Below are 22,258 nucleotides of genomic sequence, written 5' to 3'. Positions count from 1 at the left end.
CTAATTGGAAGTGTCCGCCTTTTATAAACTTTTTATCGGAGCTCCAATTTTGAAATTAGGCCATCCTAGGCCATAGAAGAACAAGAGAAAGGTTATCAAAACGCAACAATTTAGCTTTTAACAAATAAAAGAAAATCAGTGATTCATGATTTCTTTGGCCCACCTAAATTCGTTGAATGGGTCAAGGGAAAACTGGAAATTTGTAGAAATAATTTGAATAATAAGACTAATAAGTGCTTGAAATAAAAATATCTAAAAATTTTTTTCGATTTTGGACGTCTGTGACCCGTTTGATATTCAATGTCCGCTAATTGGAGAGCTAAAATAGGGGTTTTGGCCATTTCATGCGAAAAAATTTGTCCGCTAATCAGAGGGTCCGCTAATTGTATGTCCGCCTTCTAGAAACTTTTTTATGAGGATTCGACTAGGAAACGGCCGGGGAAAATGAAATTGTCCTCTAATCAGAGGTGTCCGCCTTTTAGAGTGTCCGTTAATTAGAGGTTTTACTGTAGTGATAAAATCAATAGTTAAACTTCATTTGCATCGCTCTTTACTTTCAATGATTTGTGAAATTTCTTGATTTTAGAATCAGATTGTTTTTAAAATCGAGAAAAATCAATAAAATTCCATTGGAAAAGTTAATTACAACCTATACTTACATATTTTGTAAAATATGACAATAAAGCTTAGTTCACATTTAAATATCAAAGAATTTTCAAGAGGTAATTCACCATGGAGCTCAGTTAAACTTCATTTGCGTCGACATGATGAAAAATCACTCTTTACTTTCAATGATTTGTGAAATTTCTTGATTTCCATGTTAATTTTTAGTTAATATCGAAGAAAAACGATAAAACTCGTTGAAATTCGAGTGAATAAAATAACTACACACCTACACTTACATTTTGTAACTTCACTTGAAGAAGTTTTTGAGCGATTGCAATAAAATCAAGTTCACATTTTACAAAGAATTTTTAAGAGGTAATCCACCATGGAGCTCAGTTGAACTTCATTTGCGTCGACATGATGAAAAAACACCCTTTGCTTTCAATGATTTGTGAAATTTCTGATTTTTAATATAAAAATCTAGTTGAAATCAAAGTGAAACGGGATAAAAGTCGATGAAATTCGATTAATGAAATATTTATATACCTACACTTGTACATCTTGGGTAAAATCAAGTTCACATTAAATATCAAAGAACTTTCAAGAGGTAATCCATCATGGAGCTCAGTTAAACTTCATTTGCATCAACATGATGAAAAATCACTCTTTACTTTCAATGATTTGTGAAATTTCTTGATTCTGGTATCAAATTGTTTTTAAAATCGAAAAAAATCGATAAAATTCGAATGGAAAAGTTACTTACAACCTATACTTACAAAATGTGTAGGACATGGCAATAAAATTTAGGTCACACTGTATATCAAAGAATTTTCAAGAGGTAATCCATCATGGAGCTCAGTTAAACTTCATTTGCATCAAAATGATGAAAAATCACTCTTTACTTTCAATGATTTGTGAAATTTCTTGATTCTGGTATCAAATTGTTTTTAAAATCGAAAAAACCGAGAAAATTCGAGTGGAAAAGTTACTTACAACCTATACTTACATAATGTGTAAATAAATAGAGTGGGCGATAAAATCAAGTTCACATTAAATATCAAAGAATTTTCAAGAGGTAATCCATCATGGAGCTCAGTTAAACTTCATTTGCTTCAACATGATGAAAAATCACTCTTTACTTTCAATGATGTGTGAAATTTCTTGATTCTGGTATCAAATTGTTTTTAAAATCGAAAAAACCGAGAAAATTCGAGTGGAAAAGTTACTTACAACCTATACTTACATAATGTGTAAATAAATAGAGTGGGCGATAAAATCAAGTTCACATTAAATATCAAAGAATTTTCAAGAGGTAATCCATCATGGAGCTCAGTTAAATTTCATTTGCGTCGACATGATGAAAAATCACTCTTTACTTTCAATGATTTGTGAATGATCTGGTTTACGTGATTTATTTTTTCAAGTCACGAAATCGTGTAGGGCATTCTTTTGGCATAACTTAATTGGTTGCAAGGGAAAAGCCTTTCTTTTGATTAGCGCAGGTTTAGTCGTTTTCTCTGAATCCCATGTGGGAGGTAAAATCCTTTCGGGTCCTTTGAGATAGTACACGCTTTTTTATAAGAACAAACTATATAAGAACATAAAGCTTCGATGGCCAAAATATTAGGAACAAATTAAACCCGATTTCTTAGAAAAACGCACAAAATTACTCACAAAATGGCGAAAATAAGAATATGTTAAGAACATTAGGCTTAAATCTGAAAAAGTTAAGAACATCCGAAGGCTTCAAAAATTTTGGCTTTTCTTATAAAAAAAACGTGTAAAACAAAAAGAATACTCGAAAGACGAATTTAAGAAATGCCATATTCGCAAGTGGGTAGGGCTTCTACCGGGCTTCTACTTAAAGGGACATAACAGTACTTACGAAATTTGTAAACAAACTTTATGCAGCGGATACAAAATCAAAACAAATGTCACATGTCAAAATAAAATATCAAACCAAATATGGCTAATTTTGATTGTTCAATTGTTTTACAAGTTTGTTTTGGACACGTGATTTTAATTGTTCTCTTTAATGACACGTGGTAAATGTGACGTGGGAATGTCCCTTTAAGGCTTTCCACCAACTATCCCACCGACCTGAAACTATTTCCCCATTTTTCTTTTAATAACATTTGTGCTTCTCTCACTTTTGTCGCTGGCACAATGGAGCAAAATTGATTCGAATCAATTTTGTTCCAATGTCCCAGGGACAAAGTCAGCGTGTTTTGGGGGTATTTCCCTCACTTTTTGCCCCATGAAACAAAAAAAGAAACCATGAGACACGCACTTTTTTCTTGTGTTGGTGGGATGGAGCATGTTGCATTGCACCAACACGAAAAAAACTTCTCGTGTCCCCAAACCTTTATGGCTAAACTTTTCTTTCTAATAATTTTTATGACGTTTTAAGTGGACTCCGGGCTACTGCAAATCGAAAGGGCCGAAAGGTGTCAATGAGCATTTTTAACTTTTTTTGTCTTTACCATGGATGTGTAAATGGACCCATAGGTGGCATAATATTTCCGCTCTGCAATGTTTCTAAGATACATACCATTGGCTTTCAAGCCCGAAGGGCTAGCCTCAAAACTCCTGGATGGGGAATAAAACCGCTTAATTTCCCATCTAGAACGCCCTCGCCTTCGGGCTTTAAACTCAATGGTACGTACCCTTTAAAGAAATATCAAAAGACTTGTATGAAAGTTCAAATACTCGTAAACCAAAAAAAATTATTTTAACAGATTTCTTTAATTATTTGAACGGATTCCTACAAAAATTTTATTGCTAATATTCAACAAGCTATTAAAGATTTCTCTTTTTCGGACCCCCAATTTCAATGCAAAATAATTCAGCTCGATCTTCTGCCATCAAAAAATTAGATCAGACGTTTGACAATAATTTTGAATTTAAACAATAAAACGGGTGGCAAACAGTATAACATTACGTCATGAATAATGGCCGCCAAGATTTTACATCACACCTATTGTTTATGCGAAAATTGATTGGTATTCCACTTTTTTTCCGGACACCCTGTATTACCCTAATACCAATTTTTCACGTTTTGGACATTCAGATTTAGAATTTTTGTTGCAGATTTAAAATATTATCGTCGTTTTTGCATATTTATAACATAAGAAAATTATATTTATTTACAATATGAACAAAATAATAAGTTACGCGCATGTGCAAACAAATAGAGGCATTCTTTAATTTATTACTTTTTGCAAATTATAAAAAGAATTAAAATTTGCTTTAAATTGCGTACTTTTTCTTAAATTTTAGAAACAGATATGAAAATTTTGATTCAAAAATTCACCAAAATTTCGTTACATTTCAGCCCCACAGGACTATTGACTTTGATTTCCTCTCCATTTAAGACTCGATAGAAAAATCGCACTTCAAAAATAGGTGCTGAGTATGTGCTGACGGCAAGGGTCGGGTTTTTCACCATTCAAAGTCACTATGCTGATATGCTATGTCGATGTCGATGAAACTCTTTATGAAAAACATTTCATGTGTACAATCTTATTACCATACTCAAAATATTCCTCTCGTGTTATCAGCATGCTTTCGAAAGTAGATAAAGATGATAACACACTAGCACCTTTCCACACTGAATCTATTCCATGTTTATTCTCATGAATTCGTATGGTTCTTGATGTCTTTGGTCTAACTAGAGCTTTAAGTTCGGTCATCATTCTTTCGTGTATGCCAGGTATCATCGAATTGCCACCTAGATTGGAAATAATGAACAATAAAGTCAATCAATTCGAACCTCTATTATTCGAATCTTTCTCTAATTCGATGAAAATTTTTGGTCCCTTTAAAATCAAATTAGGGAGAGTTTCAAATTCGAACACTAGAGAGGAATCTTCTACCTTTCCTAGGTAAGGAAAATGTATGCCTTAAAATTTGCGACGCATTTCGGATGATGGATTGAATATACCACTTTTCTTTCGTTTTCACGTTTTAACATTTTTTCGATTTCTAGCGATAAATTTTACAGTTAAACTCATGTAATTCGAATTCTCAAGGGACCGAGTATTTTTGTTCGAATTACATGAGTTTCCGTTATATGAGTTTTCGTATTTCTGACCTAATTCGATGAAAAAAGTCTTTCCCAGGTTTACTTTTGAGCAATTTTTTGTATTTTCGAGTTAGAATAATGAAATACTACGTACTAAATTGATAATTTTTCAAAAAAGTCTTTGATTTGATTGTTTCATCTCTGCTCTCGTTTTTTGGAAATCTCTTCGGAGATTGAATGTAAAAAAGAAAGCATTCGAAAACGTTCGATTGACAAAATGTCGAGTTTGTCAGCTTCAAAAACTCAAAAAAATTCAAAAATTCGAATTACATGATCAAAATTTCTTGTTGGGACTGGAAAATCTGTTCGATTTACATGATTTTTTGAATTACATGGGTTCGAATTATAGGAGTTTCCTTGTAAGGTTTTCAAGGTAAATTCTGAGGGGACCACAGAATCTGTTCGAGTTAAGTGAGTTTCCGAATTACATGAGTTCAACTGTATTTCAAATCTATTTGTATGAAAACCACGCAAGCCGGGCAACGTGTGTAGGAAATAATTGACTTTAAATCCTACATATGAGATTAGACTCTAGTTCTCGGTTATACCTTATTATAACAGACAGCTAGAGTTAGATTCGCGTTTTTTTTTCAAGCACTCCCGTGTTCTGCAAGATTGTGTCAAAGTTTTTCGGGCAAATTCAGGTGCAAAATCCCTCTGAAGCAGTCTGATACACGCCAATTTTTCTCAATAAACAGAGTGAAGTCTCTATAACTTGAACAAATTTGCTTTCCCCGTGTGTATTCGAGCTCCCAGTTTATGAGGTATTGTTAACTGTAGAGAGCAAACTTTTTCGAATTGAAGGTTTTGTTTTTAAAATAAGAGTGATTCCATTTGTTTACTCGTTCACATTTAATTGACACGGATGTGGAGCAAGACTGTTCAAAAGGAGGAAACGAAAAATTTTTTTTGCTTATTCAGCACAGTATAACAATAGGGAGACATTGTCCTGATATGAAATATGTGTCCGATATGAAATGGGAACACTTATGTAAAAATAAAACCTTTAAGGGTCCGAGTTAATGAGAGGGAGAGATAACATAAGTTAAATCTTACCTGCCAGTATGATATTTTCATAAAGACCCGAACGTAAATCAATCTCGCATTTTTGAACTGATTTTTCAAGAAACATGTGAAAACCAGGTTGTTCTTTCCCAATCAATGATGGTTGAAATAATAACTCTGGTGCTTGAAATCTCTCTTCGGATAACCAGACCTGGTTTCCATCAGGAAGCTATAAACATCAAATGCCAAAATAAAAGATTTTGATGGGACATGTGTGAAGAATAAATTCCAATTATGAATGGAGAGTTTCCACGGTGTACGTAAGGGAATAGATTTATACTGAGTGGTTTGAAATGTCTTTTCCTAGCTAGCTAGCTAGCAGGAATAGTGAAATTTGAATTTGAACTTATCCAGAACAGAGCGTGATGGGTCGACCAAAGTTAGGGCAAACTGTTGTCATTTTGTCAAGTTTTTATTCCCCCCTCCCCCAATTATCAATGATAATAAGCCTTTTGGCTCACAGCGTCCCTTAAAAAATTCTGCCACCGGGTTGGAGTTGCCTCCCACGCTAGTGAAATGGACGTTTAAAATTATGGAATTCTATGGGCGTTGTGTTACCTAAGAAAGCATTTATTTTAACATAAGAAGTACTGTGATTATCACTGTACGCGCAATCAAAATCTTATTGTACATCGTCACAGGTTAAGTTTCAGAGAAAACTAAACTTTGATACTCTTAGGTTCTAAATAAACGGCCCACCCGCTAGTTAATTTTTCGAAAATTCTCCAACCCCTCGGACCTTATTAGGACCCCCCGTTTATTAATTTTTAAAAATATTTTCAGCTGTCAAAGAGAAGGCCCCTTATTTTGCTCTAAATAGCCTGATTGTATATAGAAGCCTCTATATTACTATTTTCTGACCTGAAATTCTGACAAATTATTCTTCATCTCATCCTCCTCACGATTCTTCACAAAACAGCATTCTTCTTTCATCTTTTTCACGATCTCAAATTCTGCTGACGTCGGCATAGAACGGCCTTTCCGCGTGATTAATTTTCGTAAATAATCAGTGACGTCACGCCCACCAATTTGAATAGCCTCGGTTGCATGCTTGATTCCATACCCCTCGTAAACAGGAACGATTTGTGATAACGTGTCCCCACTGTCAAGAACGATTCCTAAAAAGTCGAACAAAAATTCCTTACTAGCAATATAGACGAAGAGAAAATGCGTGCTTTTATTTGTTTAAAAATGAAGATCACACCAGAGGAAACAAAAAAACCCACGAGAAAATGTCTCGAACACGGAATGGTGCCCAACCATCACAAATTGTACTTCGCGGTCTTTATTCCGGCCAAGAAGGGTTTGGTACAGGCTAGTACCAGGCCAGTTTTTTTTAATAAAAGTTGATAGCCCCCCCTGGCGCCCACCATAAACCATCAACTACACCAGTATATTCTATAAGTGCAAGATAGCGAAAAGCTTTTTCCACGATAAAGACGCCGCTTACTCGTTTGGTAGTTCACGCTCACTTTATTTACAGTCAACCAGTGGCAATTTATCCCAGCATAAGCAAAAATCTTACATAAAAAGCTTACCTGAAACTCGACCAGCACTATAAAGTGTCATGACACCTTGTTGAGTAGAGTAGTACGCAGGTATTTCAAATGTTTCCATCATTATCTCCATCATACGTTCTCGATGGTGTTTGGGAGATAATACATTCTCCGTTATCAAGATGGGGTGATCGGAACAGTTAATCTCCAGTTGCTCCTCAATGGAATAAGTCCATACCTACAAATGAAAAATAGCTTTTTTTCGCGTTGGTGCAATGCAACATGCTCCATCCCACCAACACAATAAAAGAAGTGCGTGTCTCATGGTTTCTTTTCCTGTTTCATGCGACAAAAAGCGAAGGAAATACCCAAAAGACACGCTGATTTTGTTCCTGGGACAATGGAGCAAAATTGATTCGAATAAATTTTGCTCCATTGTCCTAGGGACAAAAGTGAGAGAAGCACAAATGTTATTGAAAGAAAAATGGGGTGGAGACACGAGAAAGCGTTTCAGGTTTGTGGGATGGAGCATGTTCCATTGCACCAACGCGAAAAAAACTTCTCGAGTCCCCAAGCCTTTAGTTTCTTCGTAAATGAGTGAAAGAAAACGTACGATATTAATCAGAAAAGTCAAATTTGCGGTAGGGAAGGGCTACGGTAAATCGAAAGGTGTTAATGATCATTTTTGAGCAATTCTCCTCCACCTTTACTGTCTCAAGTGAATTTTAGAAAATAATTTTATCTTCAACATGACAGCTCGTGATTCTTCCGCTACTACAAGTATTCTCGTAGTTTGTAGGAAACATGTTAAGTTTCTTAGAGTTATTTCGAAGATGGAAGAGAAATTTGCACTGATTTCAAAGCTGAAAAGCCCCGAAGGGGCTAGATCCGAAACTTCGGGATGGAAAATTAAACTACTTATTTAACTTCCAGAACACGTGACCCGTGTAAAAAGCAAGGCAAACTTAAGGTTTCGCTTTTTCTTGCTTGAAAAAGGTTGAAGATTCATCTCTAGCCCCTTCGGGACTTCAAATTAAATGGAACTTTCCTTACATCAATCATTGCATCCCAATCATCAATGACTCCATTTTGCATCGGATACCGTAACTTTAGTATACCACGATACTGGTCTGCTTTCCATCCAACCATTCGTTCATTGGATGAAGGATCTTCAGTACTACCACCCATCACTTTCTGAAATGGAAAAAAAGAAGTAAGTACCTTAACAGGGTGGCCAGCGATTTTAGTCATTGAAAATCAAGTATATTCAAGTACTTTTTGGAGCATTTTTGATGATTTTCAAGTATATCTTTGCTATTTTCAAGTATATGAAGGTGCAAAATTCAAGTACATTCAAGTATATTTGAACTTTACGTATGGTGCTTCGTTAGAATAGGGATATCCGGATCCTCAATTTGCCAGAAATTTTATGGGCTTCCCTTTCTTAAAAATATTATGACAAAATTGTGTGCACATAATATTGTCACTGATGCCAGAATTATTTTGACATTTTCTCAAATTAAACAACAGATCAAAATGTGCTCTAGAAACTAGTGGATTTATGACACCATGGCGTACTACAGCGGTTGTCTAATTTCTAGAATTTTATTACTAACAGCTTACGCAGCAAGGTTGTCAAATCAGAAGATTTGGTTGCGAGCGAAGTGGGTAGAATAGAATTTCTTTTATTGCAATTCTAAGTAGTAGGAAGAAATTTTCCGATATTTCCAGAATGTTTTCTAGAGACTATCAGAAATATTTTCTTCAAATATCAGACTTCAAGACTTTTAAGACATTTCCAGCTCGAAACTGTGTAATTAAGAGTTTAGTCAATTCAGTCAAAATCAAAAAACTTTGCTGAAAAAATTGACATTTTCCCAATTTTCAACTTCTTATTTCTAGAATCATTTCCCTATGGCTCACTGCTCCCAGAAGGTTTATTTTCTAGCAAGAGTTTTTAACATAGAAAATTGGCGAGCACTTTTCATGTAGCACTTTTCATGTCACTACCTTTCAAACTTTTCAAAAATACCACCATCAATTTTAGATAGGTCAAGTGTCCTGATATTAGTGAGTTTCATGATTACTTGGAGGACCCACCATGGTTGGGTCCGACAAAGAAAATTTTGAAAAATAGGGATTCAAAGATTGGCTAAAACCATCAATTTCAACAGACTCTAGAAAGAAATTTCCTGACTTTTCCCTGACTTTTGAAGAATTTTACAAAAATCCCCCCTGGCTTTTCCATGTTTTCCCTGACTTTTTCTAAAAATAGCCCTTTTTCAAGGTTTTCCAGGTTTTCCCTGACCGCTTTAGCATTAGCCTGCACAATTCATTTACCATGGGCTCTTTCAGCAGTAGCTTGATTTGCAAATATCAGATATCCATTTGGCAGAGAAAGAGTGGAAATGTGCACATTGGATATATTCTTTCAATACATGCTCCAAAGGCTAGATTTTTGAGATTCTCAATGAGGGTTATCTTGCAGTAAATAACTTGAGCTGAAGAATATCTAAGATTCTGCTTTTACTTTTTTCATTTTTTGTATCCCAATAAGGTTCATCTTTTTAAAAAAAGCCATATCAAATAGGTTAAGTGAATAAGACCAACCAAGAATGTCTAACCTTACAAATAGGGTACAATACATTGTTATCAGGAGGACCCACCTTGGTTGGGTCCGAATAGAAAATTTTGGAAAATTTATACTTCAAAACAGCCTATAAGAGCCCTGGAAATAGAAGATTTGATTGAAAAAAGAAATTCAAGTATTTTCAAGTATTCCAATTTATCATTTTCAAGTATATACTGGAAAAATGGGCATTTTTTCAAAAACTCCAGTATAATCAAGTACCAATATTTTTTCCAGTATATTCAAGTATTTTCAAGTATTTCCAGTATCGCTGGCCACCCTGTTAAAGGAAGAAATGTTGCCGGATTTAGCGCATTTACCTGAAATCTGCCAAATCTTTAATGATAGTTTTATTATTTGAAAACCACACGTTTCAAACAAGGGGTGACATGCTATTTTATTCCTTTTTAATTTTCATCAAATTTATTGGTGTCACTGAAACAGGGCTGTATTTAAAAATATGAGACACTGAAATACCTGATAATTCTCAGTGCCAACAATGTTTGGGATATAATTTGGAGATTCTTTATTTGCCAGTCCGATCTTGATCATCCCTGAACCATTATCAATGATTAAAGGTGTACCATAATCTTTGTACGTCTAGTTGAATTGAAAGAAAGAAGATGGAATTGTGAAAGGTTTGCAGGTTTGGAGACATAGGCGTGGCGAGCGTAGAGAGAGCGGTTTTTACAACACTGTAATTATTGTCTTTGTTTTATCAAAAGATAACTAATATGTTATAAACGTCTGCACTCCCTCATACATTTTGCAGGGTGTCTCGCTTCGCCTATGGAGAAGGTTCTGCTGAGATGTGCTGTTGTTGTTAGTTGACTGCGGATGGTTAGATTGGGTATATATCTCATTCAAAAACCTAAAATCTGACTCTCCAACACCAACCTAATCAGGCCTAATCTTAATCTTTTTTACGTGATATAATTGTTCTGCTTGATCAGCTACGATTCGTTTGAAAGCAAACAGGTAGAACTACATGTTATATAGTAAGTAGGGCTAACTTATAACAAAAAGCTCGTTCTAAGGCTTCCATGGGAAACCAAACAAAAAATCAAAACTTACTGTCGCGTTAATCATTTGTTGATCGAATTTGTTGTTGGTCACAGATCTGGTACATCGGTTCTCTTCAATCGCTTTGTCAGATGACTCATCGGGTTTTCCATGGTTTGGGACACTGGCAACATCAGCGATGTCATCAAAGGTGTCTCTATTTTTTCTGGTGTCGAAATTTAAGCGCCGATAGTTATTGCCAGACACTTCCTTGCTACTATGTTGAAGACGGCTTGTTATATCGATTTCAAATGCATCGTACTTTAAATTTTTGTTCGTATTAGCTTCATTTGAAGAATCAGATTGGTCTTCGAACGGGTTTGTTTTGGTCAATGATTCATTAATTTTTGTAATTGTGTTGAAGGCTGTTTTGGTGCTTTTAACCAATGATGGTCGATGCGATGAATCTGGTGTTTGAGTGTCAGCAGCCGATTCTTCGATTCTGATTTCAGGATTCAATAATTTATGTTGGATTCCTTTTTCTTTGAAATAACGGTCCATGTATCGAAATGCATTTTGAAGTCTCTCATTTGTGATGTCAACTTTATCATTAAATGATTTGTGATTGGTGGATATTTGCAGATCTGCTCTGTGATTGGTGAATACTTGGAGGTCTGCTTTGTGACTGGTGGATTCTTGCAGATCTGCATTGTGATTGGTGGATTCTTGGAGATCTGTTTTGTGATTGGTGGATTCTTGGAGATCTGCTCTGTGATTGGTGGATATTTGCAGATCTTCTCTGTGATTGTTGGATATTTGCAGATCTGTTCTGTGATTGGTAGATACTTGCAGATCCGGTTTTGAGTCTTCTGAGTTTGGATTTTGAAGGGGTTGATTGTTACCAAGAATTGACGAAGCTAACAGCGTATTTGAACCATGTTTTGATGTAATAATATTGGAAGAATTTACGGAATCATCAATCTGTTTGCTCGAGTTTTGACCCATTTTCGGGTAAAGATGCGAGGGATTGGTAATTATGTTGGGAGGAATTATATAATCATCAGCTGGTCGACTTGAAACAGTAGCCACTGATTCTGAACAGGTTGTATGGAAAATGTTAAGAGAATTTTCATCTTGATCAATAAACAATTTCTCACTAATGCAATCAGTGACGGTTGAAGTGACGATTGCTTTCGAACATTCAGTATTTGGTGAAATCGAAGAATCATATTTTGGGGTTGGAAAATCTTCAGTTAAACTATGTGGTGATTTGAGATCTAAGCGGAGATGATTATGGTCCGTCGTTGTTTTGGTAAACGAATATTCATCATTCATGCCAAAAATGTCCTGTTGGTTTTTATCAGCCTTTGTATTGTTTGGCATTCCTTGATTTCCAGAAGGACCAATGCTCCTAATTGTAGAATATTTATCGCCGTAAATGTTCATTCCACGAGTTTCTCTTAAAATACCAGCGCGGTCCTCATTTTTTGATCGTCGATTGAAAGTTTCATCCCTAGCTCTTTCCTCTTGATTTGAATTTTCATCCTTGGCTGTTTCTCTTCCTTGTTTAACAGAAGAATCTCCGTTGCCAAAGATGTTGATTCCATCAGCTTCTTCTGCATTCCCAACATGGTTCACATTATTTGATTGATGATTGAAAATTTCATCCTCAGCTGTTTCTCCTTGATCAACAGAAGAATCTTCGTTGATTCCACCAGCTTCTTCAACATTTACAACATGGTTCTTGGTATTGAAATCTTCAATTTCTTCTGGTATAGAAAGATCGTTACCAAAGTTTTCAATAATTGGTTCATATTGAGAATCATCAGGCAACATTTCAAGACAATCATCATCTAAACCATCGCCATGTGAGAATGTCATATCGTCCAAATCATCATTAGTATCCTCATCATTCATGGTAACTCCATTATTGGTGATTACAGATGGATCGAATTGTTCCAAATATTTATCAAACATATCTTTCTGGAAGGGATTGTTCTTCAATGAGTCATAAGTAGAATCAAACGCATCTTCCTTACTAAACAAATCCAGTGAACTGCTTTTGTCGGTATTTAACAAATCTAGTGAGTTGCTTTTCCGAAGGTTGAGTAAATCTGTTGGATTGTCTGTCTCAGAGCTCAATACATCAAAAGAACTGCTCTTCTGAAATGGATTCTTCGCTTTTAGATTTTCCTCAGGATTGGTTGTATTAAATTCTGGGTAGGGTTCTGTGTTTCCAAATTGATTTTCGAAGTCTTCACGTCCCAAGAGATCACCATCTCTATACATCGATGGTAAGGACTCGTTCGATGCTGGTATCAATGTTGAGCTTGCTTTAGTTTCCATTTCTTCTGTAATAATATCTTTTGAAATGAAATCAATTTTTCTACCATATTGAGGATCGTTTTGATTTAGTTCAAACTGGTTATTTCGTAGTTGAAAGTTCTTATCTTCTGCTTCCGAATTACTATCTTTTGAAGTCGAATCTATATTATTAGCTTGATTTGAAATGCTTTGATCTATTTCAGTTTCAGCATTTCCTTGTTGAACAGTCTGTTGCTGCTTATCCATCTTGGAGATTACAATTCCATCAGTGTTCGAACTATCTTCCTCAACTTTGCTTATTCTCTCAGACGGATTCTCTTCTGTAGTTTTGTTCATCTTTGACAACGATTCTCGACATAGCTTGGTAAACTCATCTATATCTCTTTTTGTATTCTCGACATTTTGCAACGTCTTTTGAGCTGTATTCAAATTTTCTATTTGTGCATTCAACGTTCTTAACAAGCTCTCACTGTCGGTGAATTTTGAACTGCTGGAGTGGTCAGATTCACTGAGATCGATATCACTGGTGAATGTTTTATTTTTAACAGATCCAGTTTGACCGCGATTTTCTTTTCCATCGATTTCATTTAAGCATGTAAATCCGCCCATCTCGCTTTCGGATAAAGTTTGAAGAAAACAAAAAGTACAATCTTCGAAAGGGAGGTTTTCACGCTCAACACCTTCATGTGGATGTATGTTTTTGGAAGAGTTTTCTACGTCTAGTGGATGGGAATTAGTTTTATTCTTGTTATTTGAAGAAATACCTTCATCAGATGCGATATCTAGATCTGATACGGCTACCACGAAATCACCAGAAAATCGACCATTATTACTCAGGGAATGCTCCTGTAATCCGTCTACATTATCCTGGGGATCTCCCTCAAAAGTCGTTTTACGGTTCTGGATGGTTTCAAGTAGGGAATCTACATTTTTGAAGGAACCTTTCGGTGACTCGTCATGTTGACTTTCAGAATCACCACATGCTGAATGTTTGTCAGTTTCCTCATCTTTTCTTGATGGTTCTGTGCCTTGATGGTTTTCGCTATCTTTTGGTAAATCGCCAGAACCATTATTACCACCACTAGCATGACACTCGTTACTACTAACATTGTTGTTAAGTTCACGGCTATCGTAGAGAACGAATAATTCCTCATGAAAATTTTCACCAGAGACTTTATATGATATGGCAGGTCGGTTTTGGGGATCTGGTGACTTTCTTATGTAGTCTGGTAAAACGACACTATCTTGATCGTCCTTGCTTATTTTCAGATTAAATGTGATCATTTTCAGATTTTTGAGTGTATCTCCACTGTCTTGTGGTGTTTCGATTGAAGAATTTCGAGACTCACAGGTCTGTTTTGGTAAATTCTCGTTCTGGTCGTGTGTATTGCTATCTATCGTTTTGGAATGGTCTTTGATGGAAACATTATCGTCTTCAATGTGTGAAGATTTTTCTGGTTTGCAGTATGAGACTTTTGGAGAAAATTTAAGGTTAAATGCGGTAGTTCGTTGTTCGTTTTTCCCATTGATATCAGAATACGAACAATCATCACTTAAAGTAGGAGTCTGGTGAACTTCGATTCCATCTCTATAATATTGGTCACCGATAAATTGATGCTGATGTATATCACAAGCATCTCTGCTTTCACCCTTAACGTCGTACATCGGTTGATCTTCATTGATATTGTTGTCAGTTGAATCTGTTAGCTCCTTATTAGAGGTATAAGGGTATGATGAAGATTTTTGAGTTAAGTCATGAGAATTGGTGTTAATTACATCTGATAGATTCATTAATGGGTTAGGGTTCAACGATGAAGAGTTTGGGGTTATTTTATGAGAGTTCTTTAATGAATCTTCATTGAGATCGGTGCTCAGGCATTTTAAGGCCTGTCCAAATTTTCCGTAATTTTTAAACACCAATAGCACTCGACAAGAGGTATTCATTCATACCTTTTTGGAAGCGTATTAGGGTGTAGAATATGAAAAGTGCTGTTCGATAATTCTTTTGTTTGCCTAAATAAAGATATATGGATAAATAATGCAAAAAATGTAAAAATGCTGACGTCAGCAAAACTTATTTCTTGAATAACTTTTGATTGGCTTAATTCTAGATGCTGAAATTTTGGGGAATGCAAGAGAATACTGAAAAGCACATTTTGGATCAAAGTTTTTTTTAGAAATTTGATGACGTCAGCAGAAATAAGTAAAAAACGCATTTTTGCAAAAATATGCTGACGTCAGCAAAATTTCAAAATATCTTTTGATTTAAAATGTGCCTATTCATAATATCCTACTTTGGTTAAAATTTCAGCATCTAAAGTTAAGCCAATCAAAAGTTATTCAAAAAATAAGTTTTGCTGACGTCAGCATTTTTACATTTTTTGCAATATTTATTCATATATCTTTATTTAGGCAAGAAAAACAATTATTGAACAGCACTTTTCATATTCTACACCCTAATACGCTTCCAAAAAGGTATGAATGAACACCTCTTGGCAAGTGCTATTGGTGTTTAAAAATTACAGAAAATTTGGACATGCCTTAAAATGCCTGAGTGTTGGTTGGTGTTGAGAGATCCCTGTTATGAGAGGGTGTAGATTCGATTGTGGTCAAACGTTCGTTTTCTGGAGTCAAGTCATGGACATTCTTTGGTGGATTTTCCTTCAGGTTGGTGTTAGTTGGTGTTGATAGATCCTTGTCGGAGTTCAAGGCTGTCGATTCGATTGTTGTCAAACGTTCGTTTTCTCGAATTAAGTCATGAAAGTTCTTTGGTGAATTTCCCTCAGCGTTGGAACTATTTGGAGTCGAGAGATCCGTGTTGGATTCAAGAGGTATCGAAGTAGATTCTGAATGAAAGTTTTCCACGCTGGTATATTGTTGGTGTTTAGAAGGACCGTTATAAACTTCTTCACAATTTTGAGCATTAGTTGTTTTGACGGCCATATCACAATCTAAAATATCACGATGCTCTATGCGGCGGCTGTTTTGTTGAAATTGTAATTCAGACAATTCTTTATCGCTAACACTGTTAGTTTCTGAATTGCTGCGAGATTTGTTGGTAAGATCATCCGCATGATCCTTGGAAAACTCCTGTGTCGTGACACCAACCTCAAGTAATGATTGAGACGGATTTACGTATCCTCCCTCCTTTTGCTTCAGTTCAAGCTCTTCATTCCCATGTTCCGATTTCTCCATTAGATTTAGTATTTCTGGTGAATAGTTTGCGAATGTCTTGTCAAAGCCTTCATGGTATTGCGATTCTTGATTTTTATGTTGTGGAAGGATTTTAGAGGATGTCATTTTCTCCATTGGATTTAATATTTCGGGTGAATAGTTTCTAAATGTCTTGTCAAGATCTTCATGGTGCTGTGGAAGGATTTCAGAAGATGTCAAGAATGGTTCTGCGTCAATACTAACAACACAGTTGCTTTCACCAGTATTTGAACATGAAACAGGCGGTATCTCAATTATCCTTTTGTCCTCACATTTGAATTTCAATGATGGGGAATCAATGTTCGAAATACGTTCCGAATCTGGAGAATCTTCCTCGATTTTATCATCAGGCTTCAATGCTTCAGGTGAAATATCAATAAAATATTGGATATCATTTTTAACAGTACTGATCACCTTCTTCGTTTCATTTTTCCCGTACAAATTCAACAATAGATATGTCCTTAAACTTTTCTTGTCTTTCTCATCATAGTCTTGGTCATCTTCCAGTAGTTTTAAACAATCCTCCATAGTTGGCTTTTCACCAGTGGGAAATTTCCTCGATATCTTTTTCAAAAACTGTTCATAGAGTTCTTCACCTCTAATGTAAGCGTGGTTAAGAGTCTCTTGAGTTTCTAAGAGCTCAGTGCTTTGAATTTTGTTGTCAAATTCATGAATATTTTCAGCTCCGATTAGACGATTCTCAACAGCATGAAGGCGTTTCTGATCAAAGTCTTTGTTGAATTGAGTATTTGGATACGAATTCTTTGCTGGAGATCCTTGGATAGAATTACCATCAATAGACGATTGATCCTGGAGAGATTTCTCACATTCTTCTGAGTGCGTTTCTTCAGTGCGACTGATGAACGACAATGGAGGCTCTATAAAGAGATCTCGATCTTTTATTATTGAACCACAGTCTAAGTCTACCTCTATCAAAACTTGCTCTATAATCTCCTTACATAAATCGTTCACATATTCTTCTTGTTGAGTACTGAAGTATTGGTTTTCATTTTCACTATCATTTAAGAGCATTAGTTGTTGGTTATCTTTGAAATCACTTTCAAATCCTTTGTAATCTTCTTCTTCATCTTCAACAAGATCTTCTTCCTTCACTTTCAAAAGTTTTGAGAGATTAGAATCTTGGATTAATTGGTCCAGTCGATGGTTTTGAGATTCCTCAAACTCAGATTTTTTGCATTCCAAATCTGTCTCATTGAGCATGACTACAGCATTTTCATCAATAATTTGAGAAGAATTAAAACTTTCGATCAATTTATTTTTGGTCATGAACTTTTCATCCAACCCACTTGATCTTGACTCAGTATCTTGATGATAAAAACTTTCTTGGCTCTCAGTTTCAACGTCTTGGTCTAGTGATCCAGTTTCCAATTTTGATGATAGGCCTTGATTTCCAGAAGGGTTTTCGTAAGATAAAAGTTGATCATTCGGTGAAATGGAAGCGTTAGAATCACAAAATTCTATCGTATTATCTTTCTCAGCTACATCGATTTGCTCATACGACTTGGAAATTTCTTCTGAAGAATCTTTTGAAACAATGTAACGACTATTTGCAACTCCAGCCACATTCTCAAATTCACCAATAGTACCAATAGATTTCACTTCAGCAAACGCCAATACTTCAGATTCGTCCTCTTCAGCAATGACATAAAGATTCTCAACATCATTACCATAAGAAATCGAACCAAACTTTACACATGGTGAATCCAAGTCTTCATCAATATCGACAACTTCATCTTCACAATCATCAAATTGAAACACCGATTCTTCCTCTCCGTTATCGAAAGCCCAATTTTCAATATCATTACCCAATTGTCCTTTTTCATCTCCTCCATATAAAGTCTCTGGTTCATCAAAAGCCCAATTCTCAATATCATTATCAACATAACTGGTCAATTTTCCTTTTTTATTCCCTTGTCCTTCAGTGGGAATAGAGCTGTTTTGATGTTCGTCAATTTGGCACTTTTCTTCATTCAATCTTCTTCTCTGTGCATACATCATGTTTCCAACATCACACTCTTTGCTCACTTTTTCGGACACTTTCCTATGTTGTTCGTAAATTCGGACACCAATATTTTCATCTTCTTCCAGGCTAACATTAAAAAGATACCGACTTTCATTTTCACTTCCGTTTTCCTCATACGTTCGTATTTTTGCTACACTGGGCTTCCGGGTACCTGTTTTTTCTTCCTCAGTTTCGTTGTGAAAGGTTTTTTCGTTTTCGCCTACCGAGTAAGTCGCATCAGTCCTTTGGATAATGTTTACGTCATAAAAAGACTCAGCAGCATCCTTGTTTATTTCTTGTTCAAAGGTCATATCGTCATGTGAATTATTTTTACTTTTCGAAACCAGACCAGGGTCTACAAAACTGAGTTGAAATTTAGAACTTGAATCTTCCTTATCATTTCCAACAAGTTGTTCTCTTTCGACCGTGTCGCTTTGCGTTTTATATTGAAATATTTGACACGAATCTTCTCGTTCATAAAGAAGATATTCATCTTGAGTTTCTGCCGATTCTTTTTTAGCGAGATCTGTATGAAAGTATTTGCTGTATTGAATTTCATCTTTGATGGTGTATTGCTGAACATCTGAAAGTACTGGATATTCGCCACAAGCTCTATTTGATCGATCCTCTTCGATTTTAAACGCTTCCTTGGAGTTTGAAGAAGATTGTTTGTCTGACTGATGCTGTTCTTTTAGAATTGAATTGTCGTTCAGTTCTAGGCGTCTGTTGTTATTGATATCTATAGAATGAGGTTTGCCGGAAGATATTTTTACATTATCGCACTGTTCATGGTCTATAACTAAGCCATCTTCGACGTCTACCTTTTCGGAAGCATTTGACGTTGGTCTGTCGGCATCAATAGATTTTTCTATCCAATCACCACTTTTGTTTTCATTGTCATTCTCTTCAATGCAGATTTCAATTTCCAGCTCTGATGATTCACTATCGCTGAAAGAAACACTGCGACTATGCATGAAAATTTTATCCATGAAACGACTGTTGTTTGATTCTGTCTGGTCAGAATTTGAATGTCCATTCACCAAGGCTTGGTCTTGTGAATTACCAAAATCATTTTTGTACATTGCTTGTTCAGACGATAGGTTGTTTGTTAACTGGTCAAGATGTTGTGGTTCGGCTTTCGAAACCAGATCAGGGTCTGCAAATATTTGTCGAATTTCCTGTTCTCTTTGTAGTTTGATCGAGTACAAATTGAGTGATTCCTTGGCGATGATATGGTCATCTTCAGAATTCAAATGATCATCAAACAAGAGAATCTCTGGTTCACATTGTAGTTCTTCCTGAGTTGCATCTATCTGATTAATAACGTCTTCATCAACCAAACATCTCTGGCTGGCAAAGTAGCTCTTGCTTGATTTAGAAATATCTTCTTTTGGTTGAGAATCCTCAAATTGAAAGTCAAGGAGATTAGCATTCTCCACAAGGTTCTCAATAACTGCTTCCCTCTCGACGTCTTTGTTGATATTATCAGGACCAGATTGACTCAAATCAAAAACTTTTTCATCTGTGTGAGGCGATTTTTCCAGATAATGAGGTTTTGGTATCTTACTGCGAAAATCTCGAAACTCTGCGTTAACGACATTTGAATCGCTCACAATGTTTTCTTCTTCGATGTCTGAAAGTAAAATGAAAAATAAAGAAGGTTTCCAAGCTGGCAATCAATGTTGTTCTAATATCCATACAACATAGAGAGTTTTACAGATTTTGCTAAAGTTCTATGACTAAAACTGATTTTGAGGTCATTCTTGACATCCAAAACACACGACCCGCGTGGTTTTCACACAAACGCCAGATTGAAAGTAAAACCCATTTCGAAAAACATACCGAAGAAAAGGCTAGATTCGTCATTCTTAATGCGTCGCAAATCTTAAGGTTTCATTTTTTCTTACTTGTGAAAGTTTGAAGAATCCTCTCTAGTCCCTTCAAGGCCTTAACTCAATAGGAATAGCAATTAAAACACCTTACCCGAATTGTCGTCAGAAGATAACTCATCTTTCTCTTGCGTGAAAAATCGACTCTCTTCATCAGTTGATGACTCATCCACTTCATCATTAATATTTCGTTTCTCGTTTATCCCAGATCTGGAAAAAGATGGTAAATCTAGGGAATCGTTATTTCCTTTTTGCTCATTTTCTTTAGTTTTATTAAATACATCTTGTATTTTGATGGAATGGTAATGTCTATTATTAGGAGTTTTAACCAGGGAATCTTCACTCATTACGCTTTGATTTTCCAACGTAGCTCTAGTGCCCGTATTTTGCATTTTCAGGGAATTGCCAGGTTGAGTTTGATCATCACCTGTCACTGGTGTTTTCAGGGAATCCTCAGTGTTTGCAGCGTGGCTAATCATAGAATTCTCATCATCAAGTCTTTCATCAAAATGTGATTCGGAATCGTTTATTGTCTCAACCTTTTGTTTGCTTTCACCAATTGATTCCATTCGTTTAATAACCGATTCCCTGACAACTGTTTTCTGTCGATTAAACGTACGCCTCTTATTCGAACTCATTTGTTTTTTATCGATTTCGTCATTAATATGACTATACACAAGATCGTCGACTACCTCGAAGCCCTGTTCTAAATCATCCATAAGAAGAGCATCATTGTCGTTTTCAGATTTTTTATCTCCTTCTTGATCTCGTCCAGCTTTAATTATTCTTTTATTTGATTGATTGGAATCGTCTCCATAAGCATATTCACCATGCTCAACAGTGGAATCCTCGTGTCTCCTTAAAACGGAATCATTGCCAGTTTCTTCGTTATCGTCATCTTGAAACAGGGAATCTGATTTAGCTTTATTTTCGATACCGATTTTAATAGAATCTTCACCGTTCTGGTTTGAATGTGAATGTTCCTTTTGGAGAGCTAAGTTTGCTTCTTTCAAAGTCATTGAACTATTCAGATTTCCATCAACAGTTACAAATTCCTCGTCATCAAAATTCTGACGAAAAAAGTCAGCATCTTTCTTTTGATTGGCTGAAACAGATTTCGAATAACTTGATATTTCCTGGTCAAATCCTCTTTCCGACATCTGAGGGTTAACACCAGGACGTTTGATTGGTTGGAATCCTGTTTTATTGACTGTAGGTTCTGGAAATACTGCATCATTGCAGTCATCTTTCTTTGAAGCAAGATCATCCATAAAGTTCTCCTCAGAATGTGATTTAATTGGCTTAAATCCAATATTCTGCCTGCAATCATCTTCACTCAAATTTGGAATCTTTGACAGTGTTCTGTTATTGGCTGCTAGATTGTCAAATTGTTTTGATGTGAATAAAACCTTCATATTTGAAGGTGGTTCTTTGAAAGATTGGATCTCGTATTCTTCATCTGGTTGATGCTGGTGACGTTGGTTAGGATAGCTCTGGTCATTTTCTTGTTTTTCGTCGTTAACTATAATACAACATTTTCAAATGTATGGTTAATCATTCTACATGTTTCTCTTATGAGAACATCGAAAAAGCCTTCGGATCTACTGAAATTTTTTAGTTTTAAGCCAAAAGATGTTCTTATTTTCACCATTTTGTGAGTATTTTTCAGCAATATTCTAAGAAATTTGTCACTTAGTCTTAAAATTTTCTTTAATTGTTCTTATTATTTGCCCTTCGTAGCTTTATGTTCTTATATAGTTTGTTCTTTTTAACAGACGTATACCTTAAAAACTGTAACTTAGAGTTGAACTAAAATGTTTCTCTCCCGTGGAAATAAAGTCCCTTATTTCCCGAGCCTTTAAGATTCAAAATTCAAGCCTTTGTCATAGTCGGTGCACATTTTAAAGATTACCTTTTTTAAAGAAA

General features: G+C 35.6%; 2 protein-coding genes across 2 annotated transcripts in view; both read right to left on the bottom strand.

Moving 5' to 3' along the window:
- Positions 1-3,702: 3,702 nt before the first annotated feature.
- Positions 3,703-15,132, bottom strand: LOC136815897 (uncharacterized). Its single transcript, XM_067072346.1, has 7 exons — positions 10,955-15,132; positions 10,358-10,480; positions 8,305-8,445; positions 7,294-7,489; positions 6,617-6,873; positions 5,747-5,924; positions 3,703-4,336 (listed from the first exon to the last, which is right to left on the bottom strand). The coding sequence occupies exons 1-7, from the start codon at positions 14,996-14,998 to the stop codon at positions 4,101-4,103; spliced, it is 5,175 nt and encodes a 1,724-aa protein (XP_066928447.1). The 5' UTR covers positions 14,999-15,132; the 3' UTR covers positions 3,703-4,100.
- A 616-nt stretch (positions 15,133-15,748) lies between these two features.
- Positions 15,749-22,258, bottom strand: part of LOC136815908 (serine-rich adhesin for platelets-like) — a 43,816-nt gene continuing 37,306 nt past the window's right edge. Inside the window, exons 6-7 of the mRNA XM_067072361.1 lie at positions 20,427-21,854; positions 15,749-20,076 (exon numbers count right to left, since the gene is read on the bottom strand). Of these exons, the coding sequence (XP_066928462.1) occupies positions 15,749-20,076; positions 20,427-21,854 (5,756 nt within the window). The remainder of the gene's footprint in view (positions 20,077-20,426; positions 21,855-22,258) is intronic.

The sequence above is a fragment of the Clytia hemisphaerica genome, unplaced genomic scaffold (assembly GCF_902728285.1).
Source record: "Clytia hemisphaerica strain Z4C2 unplaced genomic scaffold, Clytia hemisphaerica genome assembly, whole genome shotgun sequence".
NCBI lineage: Eukaryota > Metazoa > Cnidaria > Hydrozoa > Leptothecata > Clytiidae > Clytia > Clytia hemisphaerica.
The sequence above is the reverse complement of the archived record's forward strand: the minus strand, read 5'-3'. Positions and strand labels throughout refer to the sequence as shown.

Excerpts from the sequence above, each read along its gene's own strand:
- LOC136815897 (XM_067072346.1), bottom strand. The coding sequence starts at position 14,998 with ATGAATCTATCAGATGTAATTAACACCAATTCTCATGACTTAACTCAA. Across the intron at positions 7,490-8,304 it reads ATTGGGATGCAATGATTGAT|GTATGGACTTATTCCATTGA; the intron begins GTAAGGAAAGTT and ends TTTCATTTGTAG. Across the intron at positions 5,925-6,616 it reads ATAATTTGTCAGAATTTCAG|CTTCCTGATGGAAACCAGGT; the intron begins GTCAGAAAATAG and ends TGATGTTTATAG.